The 15,279-nt window shown below is 45.5% G+C and overlaps 3 protein-coding genes across 3 annotated transcripts; 1 reads left to right on the forward strand and 2 right to left on the reverse strand.

Annotated features, from left to right (window-relative positions):
• Positions 1-1,085: 1,085 nt before the first annotated feature.
• CGCA056_v005595 (uncharacterized protein) lies at positions 1,086-3,777 on the reverse strand (the record flags this gene model as incomplete). Its single annotated transcript, XM_037320847.1, has 3 exons — positions 1,086-3,092; positions 3,145-3,339; positions 3,391-3,777. The coding sequence occupies 3 exons, from the start codon at positions 3,775-3,777 to the stop codon at positions 1,086-1,088; spliced, it is 2,589 nt and encodes an 862-aa protein (XP_037181179.1).
• A 109-nt stretch (positions 3,778-3,886) lies between these two features.
• On the reverse strand, positions 3,887-5,044 carry CGCA056_v005596 (uncharacterized protein; the record flags this gene model as incomplete). The annotated part of the gene is made up of 4 exons (XM_037320848.1): positions 3,887-3,892; positions 3,953-4,061; positions 4,115-4,182; positions 4,232-5,044. The coding sequence occupies 4 exons, from the start codon at positions 5,042-5,044 to the stop codon at positions 3,887-3,889; spliced, it is 996 nt and encodes a 331-aa protein (XP_037181176.1).
• A 1,219-nt stretch (positions 5,045-6,263) lies between these two features.
• ustP-4 (Peptidase S41 family protein ustP) lies at positions 6,264-9,239 on the forward strand (the record flags this gene model as incomplete). Its single annotated transcript, XM_037320849.1, has 2 exons — positions 6,264-6,714; positions 7,204-9,239. 2 exons carry the CDS (start codon positions 6,264-6,266, stop codon positions 9,237-9,239), a joined length of 2,487 nt encoding a protein of 828 aa, XP_037181177.1.
• Between the last annotated feature and the right edge of the window lie 6,040 nt (positions 9,240-15,279).

Raw genomic sequence — 15,279 nt, forward strand, 5'->3', positions numbered from 1 at the left:
GCAGCTACTACCCCCTCTGCTTCTTAAACCTTACTATCTCTTTTAATCTGAGAATCTATTTAATCTAATATAACTGCCTCTTATATTAGTATTTAAGCTATTGATTGGTGCTGGCAAACCCGGTTTGTCATGCAACTGTAGAAGTCAAACAATCAGAAAGAGATAACGAGACTTATACGGCAATTCCTATAGAAGTCCTCACTTATAAAAGTTCGTAAGTACGAGCTTATCATCATCACTATCAACCATCAACTCACACGGCCCCGGCGGCGCTCGGCAGCTTGAACGTCAAAGAGTGGAGCTCTTCCGAACCCCGCAGCGGCTCCGCCGAAACCACCGGAGCGAACCGAGTCGTGAACCCCACGTGTCGCAACGCGCGGCTACCCGGGGGTCCTGCGCGCTGGCTTAAGCAAAACCCCCTACTCACGTAGGGGGGGAAAAACCCCTTACCACCGAAAAAAAACCCTTTCCACTCCTAATACCTCTTAAACAAATAAAGAAAATAATAAGATAAAATAGCTTAAAATTAAGTTTAAAAAATCTAGAATATTTCTATACTAATAAGTATAATATCTATAAAGTAATTTATAAGATATTAAGTCTTAAAGTTAGAGGGGGTTTTAAGCTATGATTTCGTATGAGGTACTTACATTCGCTAAGAAATTGTATGGTGGTAAGGGGTTTTCTCGGTGGCAAGGGTTTTTTTACCCCCCTACGTGAGTAGGGGGTTTTTGCTTAAGCCAGCGCGCAGGACCCCCGGTTAGCCAAGTCAGGTAAAAGTAAGAGGCGCCTCATTTTCAAGAATGAGACTCAATATGTCAGTCGGGACCGTGATGTAGCCATTACAAGAAGCCTCCGACATCGATCACGAGGCGGCGGGGTGAACGGATCTTGGATTGTCAGTCTCGGCCTCCGACGATGCCGTGTTGCTAGATCTGCTGAACAGACCATAACTTTGTCCCCAAGATCTGTGACGAGAAAACAAGTCTTTTGAGAAGAAGAGTCGTGAATGATAAGAGTTCTATGAAGCAAAATCAAGTCAAAACTCCAAACCCCGAGCCCTGAAGATCACCTCCAACCCTCCCTCAGGGCGTCCCATCATTCGGATTCGGAAACCTGCTCACAAACTTGGGCGTCTCCGGCGACTCCAGCCCATTGCCCTTCGGATCGCGATATCCTCCCGCGTGGTTATTCGCAAACAGTACATGCCTGCGCTCCTCCATCATCTCCGCCTCGCGCATCAAGTCCCCAGTCAGCGTGCCCGTCAGCGCATACGGCGCAGCGAACAAGTTGACCGACGCGGGGTGCGATGGTGCGAGCGTGCTGGAGCCGGTATGCTCGATGCCGGCCATGGGCGCGAAGCCTGCGGTGTTGATGGCAAACATGTCGGCAGTGGGCAGCTTAGGGGTATGGGAGTCGATGGTCGAAACACCGAAAACTGCTGGCTTTCCTTGCGCCTGGTGGTTGTTTAAGATTGTGCTGGGATGATTTTGCGGCATCACACTGGCGCGTCTCCTCCCGGACTGCGCCTTCTTCGAGTCATGTATCGTGAAGCCAGACTTTCTCGCAGCTGCAGCCGTCGAAGACTTGACAAGCATCGGTTTCTCCAGACTAGGCGGGTTGTACTTCACCCTCTTGCTCGGCCTATCGCCCACGTCAGGCACCTTAGAGTCCAGCGCCTCGTCCGAGGCCTCGTGCAGAACACCGCCAAAGATGTCCTTGATCCTGCTCACCGCCCCGCGCAGCATGTAATCGACGTCCCGCTTCAGACTATCCGCATTGATGGTGTTGATTGCCTGCTTGGTGTGACTCGTCGCATTCTGAATGGTGCACACGTAGTTCTGCACCGCCTCAAACTCCTTCGCCGGCAACAGCTCAATCTCCCTCCGCGCAAAGGTGAACAACCGCGCCGAAGACGGACGGTGCGCAATATGGATGTTGGGAATGAGCGGGAGGAGCAGCGCCCAGTTCTCCAGTTTGATCCGTGTGATCTCCCCAGACCACCCGAACAAGTACTTGGTCGTCTCGAATCCCCGTTCGAACATGGGCCTGAACTCCTCCGCGATACCCGGGTACATTCGCGTGGCTTGCGGCTGGTTGACCAGGGTGATGATCTCCTCGTGGAGGCCGGCCAACGTTTGGGCCCGAGCTTTCAGAGTGCGGATCACCGGCTGTACCGTGAACCTGATCCGATCCTCGTCGCCGAGGTTGAAGATGTCCAGGTACAAACCCGTGATTGTGTGGATTTCGTACTGAAGCTCTCCGAAATACGTCCGTAGAAGCTCGGCGAGTCTCCGGCCGGCCCCCTGCGCCACGGTGCCGATGTTGTCCCAGAATGTGTCTGCGTTGGCGAGGTTCAGCGACGGTGCCGGCAATTTCAGCTTGCGACCTTGCATGCGTTTTGTGAATCGGGCCAACAAGTTCTGGTACCCCAACAGCGCCTCGTCCTTCCATTTCTGGAGCTCCTGATGCGTCATATTCACGAGGTTCCGTCGGTAAGTCGCCCCGATCACAGCCTCGATAACAATGATGTTAGCCTGCGCGCCCGTGTTGAGGAGCAACCACTGTCTCTCTTTCCAGCTGAGGTAGTCCACCTGCCACTTGGCCTTCGCGCATGCCAGGTTCAGATGCTCCTGGGTCAGTGACATCAGGAACTCGTACACCAAAGGATTTGTCTTGAGCAAGTCATCAGGCCATTCGTTCCACAAATCCCACTGCTTCGGCAGAAGATCTTCATCTTCGAAGGTTGGCATCGTCCGGTCAGGAGGCGGAAGGATCCTGGTGGGCATGTCTGTGTTGAGGCGCATCGCGGCAGATCCAAAGCGCGGGATCTCGGTGGTCCACCACTCTTCGGTGAAGAAGCGCAGCACCTGGGCCACTGATATGAACGTCGCGTACTGGTTCGAGACGAGAACCGGGGTTTTGAGGATCGCGTCGCTGGGGTCTTTGCGTGTTTCGTCGTCGCCGGGAGGATCTTGGTGCAACGCCCGCGGCCAGCGATACAGAGTGAGCCCGCAAGCCGTAGAGTAAAGATGTTTGGGGTGGACATGTGAACTCCGGCCGATCAAAGGCCAGGCGGTGCCTCCATAGAGCTTTGAGGTTGTCAACAATACTGTGGAAGGAATCACTAGGGAGGCGTCTTACGTGATTCTCTAACGAGAAGCCCACTTCGCATCTCTGCTCTTGCTCGAAGAAAGGCTCCGGGGTTCTTTGATGGGCAAAAAGAAGTTTTCCTATGGAGGCAATCGAATTCTCCACGGCAGGATGGCCAGATATAATCGGCAGGGTGGAGGGCCCGGGCGAGTGCATCCAGTTCCTGTGGGCGTAGGTAACAGCGTGCTGTGACGTGTTAGCTAGCCGCATCATAACGAGGCTTCCTGCGAGACTAACCGCTATCTCATGAACCAAGGTAGTCGCAACACGAAAGGAAAACACAAGTCGTTCATTCGTAGTGTACCCCTCTACAAGCAACGGATAAATGTCGTCGGCGCCGAGACACGTGCGAATCGTCCCATCGTCTTCGGCAAACGTGATGCCGTTCAGGGGCTGCCCTTCTGCTTCGTTCTCCGTGTGGAATGTGCTTGTAATGTTCAACACCAGCCAGTCGTTGAGGACGTTCGCGGTGGTTTCGATGGGGTCCAGGAGCTGGTAGTACTCTGGCGGGATGAAGGGCTGGCCACCGGGGGGCAGGGGGTCAGTGTTCTTGGAGAAAGTAAACATCGGCCACCGGTCTCTCTGATCTTGCGGACGATCGTCGCGTGATTCTGGAACAGGCATTCTGTTCCAGACATCGCAAAGAGCTTTCCAAAACGGATCGTGTCCTTCGAGGTAAAAAACCATCCGAGACGCCAGTATCAAAGCGGGCTGAAGACATTCCCATACATAATCATCGCTCTGTTCGCATCTGTCCGTTAACAAGCACTCCTCAAGCTGGGAGAAGCAATTGACCTACGCCAGGATCTAGCTCGCCCTTGTGATTTCCCACTTGATAAACTAGTCTGGGCGTGTTCTCGCTATCACCGCGCCAAAGAGGCGATTCCCATCTACCCCTACGAAAAAGTCTACCAAGGAGTCAGTTGCACTTATCTTCCGAACATAGGTCATGACTTCACACCTATGCACGGGGCTCTTCAAAGTAATTCTGGAGTCGTTCCCGAACGATAAGACGCCGTGGTCCAATAGCTGAGGTTTTGTTAGCGCTGCTGTTGTCATTCGACGAATATGGTCTCACTTCGTTGGTAGTAGCTCCCAGAAAGAGAATTCTTTGCCAGTCCTCATCCTCTTGCATGCTCGTCATGGCATTCAGAACGAAGGCACTCTCTTCCGAAAGCCTGCCTTTACCGCTGGGATCCAGACTTGCGTATCTTTGCAAAAGCGCTTCGACACTGTCATCGCCCCAGTTCTTGGCGAGTTCCTCAGCCTCTCTGGCAACGTCCTCGCCACTGATCTTGTAAGCGGTGCCGCCGACGGCGAACTGTCGAAATGTGCTTCTCGTCGGCGTCATCCTAGACCGGCCGTCCTGGCGCATGGGAAAGATGCCGAATCGCAACGCCATAGCCGTGGGCTTCCGGATCTGGTCTTCGGGCCGTTGCGCGGGACGCAGGTACCGCAGCAAGTCCTTCGGTCGAACGAGGCGCTTGTGAGGGTCCTCCTCGTCGATCTCGAGCTTGGGGTCTACCCACAACGGATCGTTCCATTCCGGGATGAACTCGATGTAATTCCAGCGACCTGCGAATTCCCCCTTGGGTGGAGGTTTGGGCATGTTCACGCCCGCAAGGACGGCGTGCGGACGGCCATTCTTCTGGCGGGCGATGTACAATGCGCTTTCGTCTTTGCCTCGCTTCGCGTTGCCGATGTTCGCCTCTACGACCTCAGGGTCGGGGTGCTCGCGGGTATTCCGTATGTACCAGTCTTCATCGTAGACGTTGACTGTCTTGGGGCTTGGTGCTGCGCTATTGTACGAATCTGAGTCGTCGAATTTGGCCGTTCTGAGACTTGACGCCGAGCTGGCGGGGGAATATTGCTCGGTGTCCTGGCAATGCATTTTGCGTCGATTAGATAACAGGCGGAGTTGAGATGCGAGTTCATGGAGATCAGGTGCTTGAAGATCATGGTAGTCTGCTTTCCGACAATATTGAAGCTTCCTTCTGGGTACCGGCTGTAGTTATTCGCCTGTTGATCTTGTATATAGAAACATCAATGAAGGGCACAAGGGAGTCGAGTCCTGCTTTGAGATGAAGAATGGTGGCTATTACATTGTTTCTAGCGATTCTAAATTTGATGAAAGAAAGCATCCTGACATTGTAGACATTTCATAACGGATTTGGGAGGTTGCCATAAGCAGTGAGAGCAAGACATCGCCATAGCTGGCTGTTGATCATCGAGAGGGCATGCCAGGTTGGGGGCAGGACTTGAAGAGTTCAACAGCCAAAACAAGCCATGACTAGTGATATGTATGCTGGAAGATGCGAAGCTCGCAGTCACGAATACGCAGGAACTTGACGACAGGTGTTGGTCAGAAGCTGTGGGGTAATAAAAGACGCTGGCGAGAGCACTGGCTCTTTGCCTGTCAGTAAATCCTCATGCAAGGGATTGCTGGAGTGCGTGCACCCTGCTATGTCATACAGGAAACCAAGAAACAAAAGCGACCGTGGTCCCACAAACAATCGCGAGTCGCCGGTTCCGTTGATCCCTTGAATGACGTTGAAAGAGATGGAAAATATCGTGGAAATCAAGCACTCCACCTCGGGAGGTGCATGGCTCCGCCACGAGTCAGGTATCGGGATGGCCGCAACTATTAAGACCCAGGAATTCCTGCATTGAAAAACGGCTTCTCGAGGCCTGGTGTCGGTCATGGAATGGTTCGCGCAAGAGTCAAAAAGTAGATAGTAGTAGCAGATGAAGATGCCATTTAGAAACGCTGGACTGGCGGGGGACGCATGAGGCTGATATGCTGGCGGGAGATGGCTGGTCCTGTCTCGTATTCGAGGATTGAGATCGCCATATTTGGTGGTGGACCCATAACGCTCGCTTGCTACCGAGAGATTAGCCCAAGACAAAACAATATATCTCCGATCGCCTGTTCCAGCAAACACCCACAATACCGCATGACAGGTGTCGCGAGGGAGACTACCTGAGGCCATCGCGCGACGGGTATATATGGACGACAGCGACGGACGATAGGAACGGACGACAGGGGCCGGGACGACACAACACCCGCTCTTACCCAATTCACTCTTTAAAGCGGGTCGTAGTTGTCGAAGATGGTTCCTTCGATATTGATGCTGCTTCCGGCTGTGGCACTTGTTGCTGCAGACTGCGCTGCGGACAACTGCATTCGAGCTCTCGTCGCGACCCAGACCCCTGGACGCCTTAGTTCAGCCCAATCGTTTTGCAAGACTTTCATTGCCCAGCCGGTGGCCAGTACTGATATCCCTTCTTTTGCTTCTCACTGCTCTGGCGACTCGCTCGACGCCGGCGCATTCTCGACTCGGCTGTCGAGTGCCTGCTCCTGTATTGGAACCAGGGTGGCCGCCACCACAGCCCTTCCAACTCCCACTTCAGGCCTGCCAATCACTTCTACCACCCTCAGCCAGACGACCTCGGCGTCTTTCACGACGCTCATCAAGCCGTCAACCACACCTCCAGCGGATTCTCCAACTCCAACAGAGCCATGCGAGGTGGTAAGCCGCAGCTGGGCATCAGCGTTCCGAGGTAGGCAATTCGTGTGCATCTCGCCATGAGTCTGGCTCGCTGGGCAGTTTCAATTGGCTAGCCGTCGTCGTCTATCGTTGTTGTCATCTATCGTCGTCATGGTCTATGTCGTCATGGTCTATGTCGTCGTGGTCTATGGTCTTCGTCGATCGTCGTCCATCGTCGTCCATCGTCACTATCTATTATCATTGTCATTATCGCCGCCCCTATCGTCTTCTCTACTACTGTCGTCGTTGTAGAAGTATAGGGTACCATAGACGGCAACGAGAGACGGCAACGAGAGACGGCAACGAGAGACGACGACGACATAGGCGACGACGACATAGGCGACGACGATATAGGCGACGACGACATAGACGATGACGACATAGACAACGACGACAGAAGACGACGATAGATGACGACGACACAGACGGCGACGGCTAACCAATTGACACTGCCCGACTTCCTCGCCATATTAAATTCGAGGCTGACAAAAACTCTTTATAGGCGCATCTCCCACTGTACCAGCCAAAGTCGCGTACGACTGCCTCAAGTCGGTGCCTCTGCACAAGGACGCTGCCATCGAGCTAGTCGATTCAATCCGGCCGTACCTCGAGTGGCAGTCGGACCTGGCGTTCCTCAAAAGCCCGCCTGCGGACTATGAGCCTGGCCCTTTCGACATCGTCGGCCACCTAGAGAAAGTGCGCGCCAATCTTGAGGCCAACGAATACGACGGCGAGCTAGCGTTCCAGGAAGACCTTTTCGCTTTGACAGCGAAGGCTCGTGACGGGCATTTCCAATTCATGCCTGACGCTTTAACTGGCGTCTTCGAGTATGTGCGTCCGTTCGGGCTGGTGTCTTACAGTAAGGACCCGACATCGCTTCCGGTCATCAAGAAATGGGAAGAGGTCGGCGCGAAGCGAGACGAGGCCAGGATTCTGACGCGGCTGAACGGAGTCAATTCGTCGGAATACGTTCAGAGCATCGTCCAGACGGTTGCCGGAAACCAGGATCTGGATGCCGCATACAACGCCATGTTCTTTTCCAGAGCCAAGATCAACGCCGGGAGCACTTCGGGCTTGTTCAGGATTGGCGGTTGGCACAAGTACCTGTACCCTGGTGAGAACACGACGGCAGAGTTCGCAACAGGCGAGACGGAGTCCGCCGCCAATATTGCTGTTGTCAAAGCCAGCTTTGCAGGCGTGACGGATGGAGAGTCGTTTTACCAAAAGTTCTGCGCTGGCAACTCATCTTCGCTGGGTACAGCTGCCTCGCAAGCCTCAACGACGGAGGATGACCAGCTCGAAGCAGCCCTATCTCCAGTGGTTAGCACCAATGATGGAAAGGTCTCAGGCTTCTACTTGGACGCCGGTGACCTTGAAGATGTGGCAGTGCTGTCCATCCCCGGCTTTGACACCGGCAGTCCAAGGACATTCCAGAAAGCCGTTGAGGAGTTCCTCCAGGCATGCCGGTCTGATGGCAAGTCCCGTATCATTATCGACTTGCAGATGAACCCGGGTGGATATGTTTTGTCAGGAATCGATCTGTTTCGCCAATTCTTTCCGAAGATTGAACAAGGAGGTTTCAGCCGGTGGAGAGAAAATGAGCAGTTCATGGCGATGGCCAATATTGTGTCTGACGCCACCGGAAAGATCGACCCCGCAACGTCGCCGAGCGAGGAGGCTGTGAGCTGGGCTCAAAGCTGGTGGAACTACCGCTTCGACCTCGACGTGTCTGGGAAGAAATTCACTTCCTTCGACGCCAAATTCGCCCCCAACATGTGGGCTGGCGACCCGTACACAGCCGTCGTCCGTTCGGATCTGAGTAATAACCTGACAACGGGAAACGAAACATTCGGCATCGGCATCGAGGTAACGGGGTACGGAAACCGTCGGAACTTTACTCAGCCCTTCAAAGCCGAGAATATTATTCTGCTGACGGATGGGTACTGCGCCTCGACTTGCTCCCTATTCGCATCAGAGATGAAAAGAGTGGGCGTTAAGAGCGTCGTAGTTGGCGGCAGACCTGAGAAGAAGCCAATGCAAGCAGTAGGCGGTGTGAAAGGCGCCCAGGTTTTGCGATACAGCGACATCTTCAACCTGACCCAGGAAGCTCTCGCGTCTGAATTGGTAGAGGTTTCTGCCGAGCAAAGGGCGTTGTTGCAACGGTTGACGGACCTACCAATGCGACGAAGCACAGACGCCCGTCTGAATGTGCGGGACCAGATCTTGGCCGATAATCTGGAGGATGGTGTTCCAGCCCAGTTTGTCAACGAGCCTGCCGACTGTCGTCTCTTCTGGACTTTGGACATGATGGCCGATGTGTCGGAGGTTTGGAAAGCTGCGGCTAATGCCGCCTGGGGTAGTGCTGGCTGCGCGTCTGGAGGGTTTGAGAAGGGTGCCATCACATCGAAGCCGACGATGATGAAGGCGACTGCTGCAAGACCACTGCGTGAATCCACCGTGGTTTCGGATGCGGAGCCGGGACATCACGTATCGGAGATGACGCTCGATAAGCATAACCAGAGGGTCCACATCGTGTGAGATGGTGATCTCTTGGGGCGTCTCGGGCTCTCGAAATGAAGCCCATCATTATGTAGCTTGATTCCTATATACAGCCCCCCTGTTTTTCCTGTGCTAGAGCCACCACCTTTCCTGTGTGATCGCTATCTTCAGTACTGTCGTAGTCGTTGTTATCGTTGCTGTTATGGTTGCCCCTCGTCGTTGTCCCTCGTCGTTGTCCCTCGTCGTCGTCTATCGTCGTCGTCTATCGTGTTCCCTTGTCCTCTGTCGTCGTGTCTGTCGTCGTGTCTGTCGTATGTCTGTCGTTATATCTGTCGTTATATCTGTCGTTACATCTGTCGTTACATCTGTGATGATGCCTAGCATCGTATCTATTGTCACATCTATCGTCGTGTCTATCGTCGTGTCTATCGTCTTCCCTTGTCGTCTATCACCGTCGCCCCTCGTCGTCCTCATTAAAGTCGACGAGTACACAGGAAATGTAGCCGCCCAAGCACAGGGACTAAGGCGATCTCCCTATGTATTCAACCACAGCAGCAACATCATCAATACCCCATTATTGTTGCCATTGAAGGTCGCGATGATGTATGAGAGCCGCATGCACATCTGCCATCCAGTTGACACCAAGAACAGACAGCAATGGTTCATCGCCATTGACGCCGGTGTGGACGTTCAACGATAATCCTTGGTGATGGCCTGCCACCTCCTGACAATGCCACCCGGCGCATTCTCGCAGACACTTCGGACCCAAAAGCGTAAATCTTATTCCACCGGTTCGTGACGACGGGAGTAAGGTAGGTTTGTTGAGGCACCAGGCAGGGGGGTGTCGAGCAACTGCGGCTGCAAAGTATCAGTACGAGGAGCTGACGAGGTGTACGGGAGACGGGCTGACTCTTGCCTGCAGGTATTCGGGAGTCACGTCTAGTCGGTGACGGAATGCGTGGGAAGGTTGCGCGTACGGATAGGCCCGCGGCGGGTTGACGTCAAGCCATTTGGGAGGGGTGTGATGGATTCGATGCTCGGGATGGTGTCATGTTGGCGGGTTGGAGGCCGTGGTGTCTGGATTGCCAGTCCTTGGGAGGCTGGACATCGGTCCCACTGGAAGGCGGTTTGGTATGCTTCGGCCGCGTCTTTAGGAGGCTTCGGTCGCGGGATACTGGCTTGGGGACGTATCGACTGGATCACGAATTGTGGACGGCGCGGAAGCTTTGAATAGGGGTTTGAGTTCGTCGGATGCTTGGCAATTGTTCTGTACGGTAGAATATGATCTTTTCAAGGACACGAGGAGGCATTTTAGTCCAGTAGCGCGAAGCTATCAGTCCAATCTGAATGGCATCAATCCAAACGGCAGCAAGAGCAAGAGCATCACGTCACAGAGCTCAGGAACGGAAAGGAGCCAATCGGAGGCTGACCGTTGCTGAGTAATACCCGAGCTAACGCCGACGCCAATGGAGGGGCAAGAAATCAGCATTTGTCTTTTCTGGCAGTCTCCTGAGGCAGAAAAGAGACGACAGGGGGAGGCACTTCAAGAAAAAAAAATTGCAGATCGGAGGGAAGGAAGCATTTTTGACATGTGCTTCGAGGTTTGTCGCCCAGCCCACGAATCTCCAGGCTATGGAAATGGGAAGAGTCTACGGGCTGCGTTCGAATCATCACGAACCCAGTGTACCCCTCCATCCTCATGCCAGACATCAAGGCGGTCAAAAAGACGGGAGGGCGTGCGGCCCTTGCTTGCGACCTCATTGCCCGGCTAAGAAATGACCGACCTCGAAAATCAGAGGGCGAAGAAAAAATTCTACGGGGCCCCACGATTTTGTGGAGTAAGCCCGCCAGCTTGTGTGTTTGGCGTTATCGTGGAGCAGCCAAGCGAACGCACGGCAGAAAAAAAAAAGATGAGAGGCGGCTGGCTTATCGATACGTTCAGGCCATCTGTTGACGATGGAAGGCGGGGTTCGATAAGCGGCCGGGCGGGCTGAACGGTAATATCGACGACATGCCGGTGAGAGCATGTAAAGAGATTCTGGGGAACGAGGCGGCTGTGGGCTATGCTCCTGCTTGATGCGGTCAAGAAGCCGCCCTGCAGATAAGGGTTACATGCAGCGTACAGCGTACAGGTTACAGATTGCAGCCTTTGTGCGGTTGCTGTGAATAGAAAGGCGGTGACAGCGTGATTGTTGGCAGGACTGCTGATGGCCGCCTCTGATGCCTCAATGCCATACAGCCCGTGGAAGCCGCTGTTAACGTCTGAGGTTGTCTTCAAACTATCAGAATTCTGCAACATTGTCGATCAGGCCGGCCTCGAGTGGCCTGGCTCTTGTCTGACGGCTTTGCCTCGTCGCCTGGGCCAGTCTTGTCGCATCTGCGTCAGCCTTCCCACCAATCCGCACTCCCGCTGACCCAGGCTAGGGTGAACTTGCGGCGGCGGAACAAAGGCCCAGATGGCAACTCGGACGGCGTGCTGGGTTTGAATGAATCAAGTCGAACCGGGCAGGCCGTGGCAAAAAGGGACGATCCGAGTGGTCCGGAACGCCAGCGAAGCCCAGAACCGGCCGAGCGAGCAACAGGGCGAGAAACATTGGACAATCGCAGCGGGGGGGACAGAGTAATATAGTTTTATTAAGTTTATTGCCTATCTATATAAGGATCTGTTCTAACTACGCCTACTTAATCTCTATAAATAGCTAGTATTATTAAACTTTACTTAATAATAATTACTTCTATTACTATAATTCTAAGATATTAAATTAATAAAGAAACTAAGTATTATATTTTACACTTACTTTAATATAGTTAATTATATTAAAAGTACTAGCTTAATATTTATTATAGTATTTTTTAGTAAACTAATTATGAAAAAAGTATTAAAGCTAAAGATAAGGATCTATACTTATTCTTTATATAAAGGTTTTATTATTATTATTAGTATTATTATAAGCTTTTCTATTTAGGTTAGCTAGATATATATATAATTATATACTTATAGGGACTTTTAATATATTAAACGTAAGAGTTTAAACCTTGTAAGTATAAGAGGGTATCTTTCTTAGACTATAGAATATAAAACCTAAAGATTAATTATATTTATATTTTTATTATTATTATTCACTTTATTTATACATAATCTTAGTTACTATTATTATAGTTTCTAGTTAATAAGAAAACTATAGTAATTAGTAGTATAACGTAATATCTTTTTCTTTTATATAACCTTTCTTCTCTATAACTTTATTATTATCCTTAATAATAGTTATAAGAAGATAATATAAAAATTATAAAATAGTTTTTAAATCAATATTTAACTTTAAAATATAACCTTAAGATTTTACTATAATATTAGGTTTTTTAATATAACTTATAAGAAAAAGTAGTAAAAAAAAGAGGAAATTTACAGAGAATAGCGTTTAATAGTTAATATTTATAGCTAATTATTTAAGTTCTCTAATTTTACTATTTTCTAGTAATACCTCTCTTTTTAGTAATAAAAATCTCCCTCTAGAGGACTAACTATTAGAAAAAGCTATAATATTAAACTTAAAATATTATATAACAGCTAGAAAATTATAAACTTTTTAATAAATATATTATAACTATTAATATGTTATTAGCTTTAATAAGAGATTTTATAACTAAATTATAATTTAAATATTATTCATTAGGATAATATTAACACGTTTTTTTTTAATATAGATAATAAGGTATAAAAAAAAGTTTACTTAGAATATAGATAGATATTTTATTAGTTTAAGTATTATTATAGCTATTAATAGTATATTTAATACTATTTTTATTATATAAAAATTATAAATATTAAGAGTACATTTTATTTTAACTTTTTAAGAAGAAAAAATTTTTATATATAATAATAAATTTACTTTATATATAGTAATTAATAAAGTATATACTTTATATTAATTCATAGTTTTTGGAAAATAAGTTACTATTAATATTACTTAAGTTTTATAATTTAAAAAAGGAATTTAATAGGAAAAGAAAAGATTTTAAACCATAAATTAATTTCTTATTAGTTCTTATAATAGAATCCTTAAAATAATAAGAACATTAATAGAGGAATAATTATAAATAATTTAATTATAAAATCTTATAAATTTATTTTTAATAGCTTTTTAAAAATAAATCTTATTATATATTATATTTAAATTATTTATAATACTATAGAAGACTAATAAACTTAATATTAGTACTAACATAGCTATTATTACTACCATGTAAATAATTATTATTAAAATATCTCTATCTTTTATAAAATTTAGCTTTATTATTATAAAGCTTCTTATTAGAAGTTTTTAGCTAGCTATCTAAAATATTTAATTTAAAGTTAATATTATTTTAAGTTTTAATAAAATTTAATAAAATATTTAGTTTAGCTTAATAGTAGCTTCAAATAGTAAATTTATTTTAGCTAAGCTAAATCTTATAGTAATATAGCGTTTTCTAGCTAAACGCCAATAAGAAATAAAATATAAAGCTAATATTATATAAATAAGATTCTTCTTCTTATAAAAAGCTAAATATTTAGATCTTTAGTTCAAATATAACATTTTATACTTTAAATATAAAAATAGAGATTATAAACTATTAGAACTAACTATTATAATACTATTTTAAACTAATAAGAATATTATTTAGAATAAAAAGAACAATAGTAATATTTTAGAAATACCATTTGTAAATGTTTTATTCTATTTTAAAAAGAGTTTGTTAACTAAATCTAGAAATATAAGTTTATTATAAAAAGCCTTATTAGTAATATAAACCTCTATATTTTCGCTTAAAACTATTTTAAATATAAATAGTTTAATATAAGCTTTATATTAACTACTATTTAGTTATTAATAATCCTTTATAATATTCAAAATTTAAAATTTTAGAGATCTTTTAATAAATTCAATATTAATTATAATTAATTATATTTTAAACTTAAAATTTAAAAATAATGTACTCTAAAGTGACTTTAAATAAAGAGAAAGTTTATAGTTTTTATATAATATATAATAATAATAAGATTATATTACTAACTTTAAGCTTAATAAATAAGCTATTTAAACTATAACTCCTATATATAATATAGCTACTAAAAATATCTTTAAGACTACTATTAATACTACTAAAGCTATTAAGACTAACCTCTTTAAGAAGTTATATAAATAGCGCTATAAAAAGTATAAAGCTACTATAAAAGCTACTAGAAAAGCTATTACTAAATAGACTACTATTAAAGCTATTACTACTATTAATAATAATAGCAGTAATAAGGATAATAATAATATTATTATTATAGAAAGCCTTAAAACTCTAATTAAGATTAAAAAAGCTACTTTAAAAAAAAGATAGCTGCTACTATTTATAATAAAAATAATAAAAACAGTGACGCTAACTACACCTCTTATAAAACAAAGAAGCTTATTATTATTAAAAAGCGCCTTTACTAAAAGTTAATTAATAAAATAAAAACTTATACTATATTTATGCTTACTTATTACTCTAATATAGTTCTTCTCTAAAAGGTCTACTTTACTATTAAAACTATTAATAATATTAATAATATTAATAATACTTTATCTAATACTCTTATCTACTATATCTAGAATACCCTTAAGCGCGTTCTTAAAAAGTTTAATAATATTAAAAGTATTATTATTAAGGATTAAGATAAAAGTATTACTATTAATCTTCAGAAGTTATAGAATAACTACCTCTTTAGCTATATTATATTTTAGTTATTTAGTTTATTAGAAAATATAATAAAACTAATAATACTATTATAAATTACTTTATTAAAGCTTAACTATTTTAACTTTATATCTATTACTCCACTTACTTGTATTAATACTATCATTACTATTAATATTTATACTTATAAAAACTTTTATAAAAGCTTATAAATATATTATTATTATTATAACTAGCTTTAAAATAGCTATTTTACTTTATTTTATAGATATTAAGAAAATTATAAATAGTATTACTACCATTATTAATAATACTACCATTATAGCTAAAAATATTAATATAGCTATTATTAATAAATTTTCTTTTTAAA

The sequence above is a fragment of the Colletotrichum aenigma genome, assembly GCF_013390185.1.
Source record: "Colletotrichum aenigma strain Cg56 chromosome Unknown KSG_Cg56_contig03, whole genome shotgun sequence".
In the NCBI taxonomy this organism is placed as follows: domain Eukaryota; kingdom Fungi; phylum Ascomycota; class Sordariomycetes; order Glomerellales; family Glomerellaceae; genus Colletotrichum; species Colletotrichum aenigma.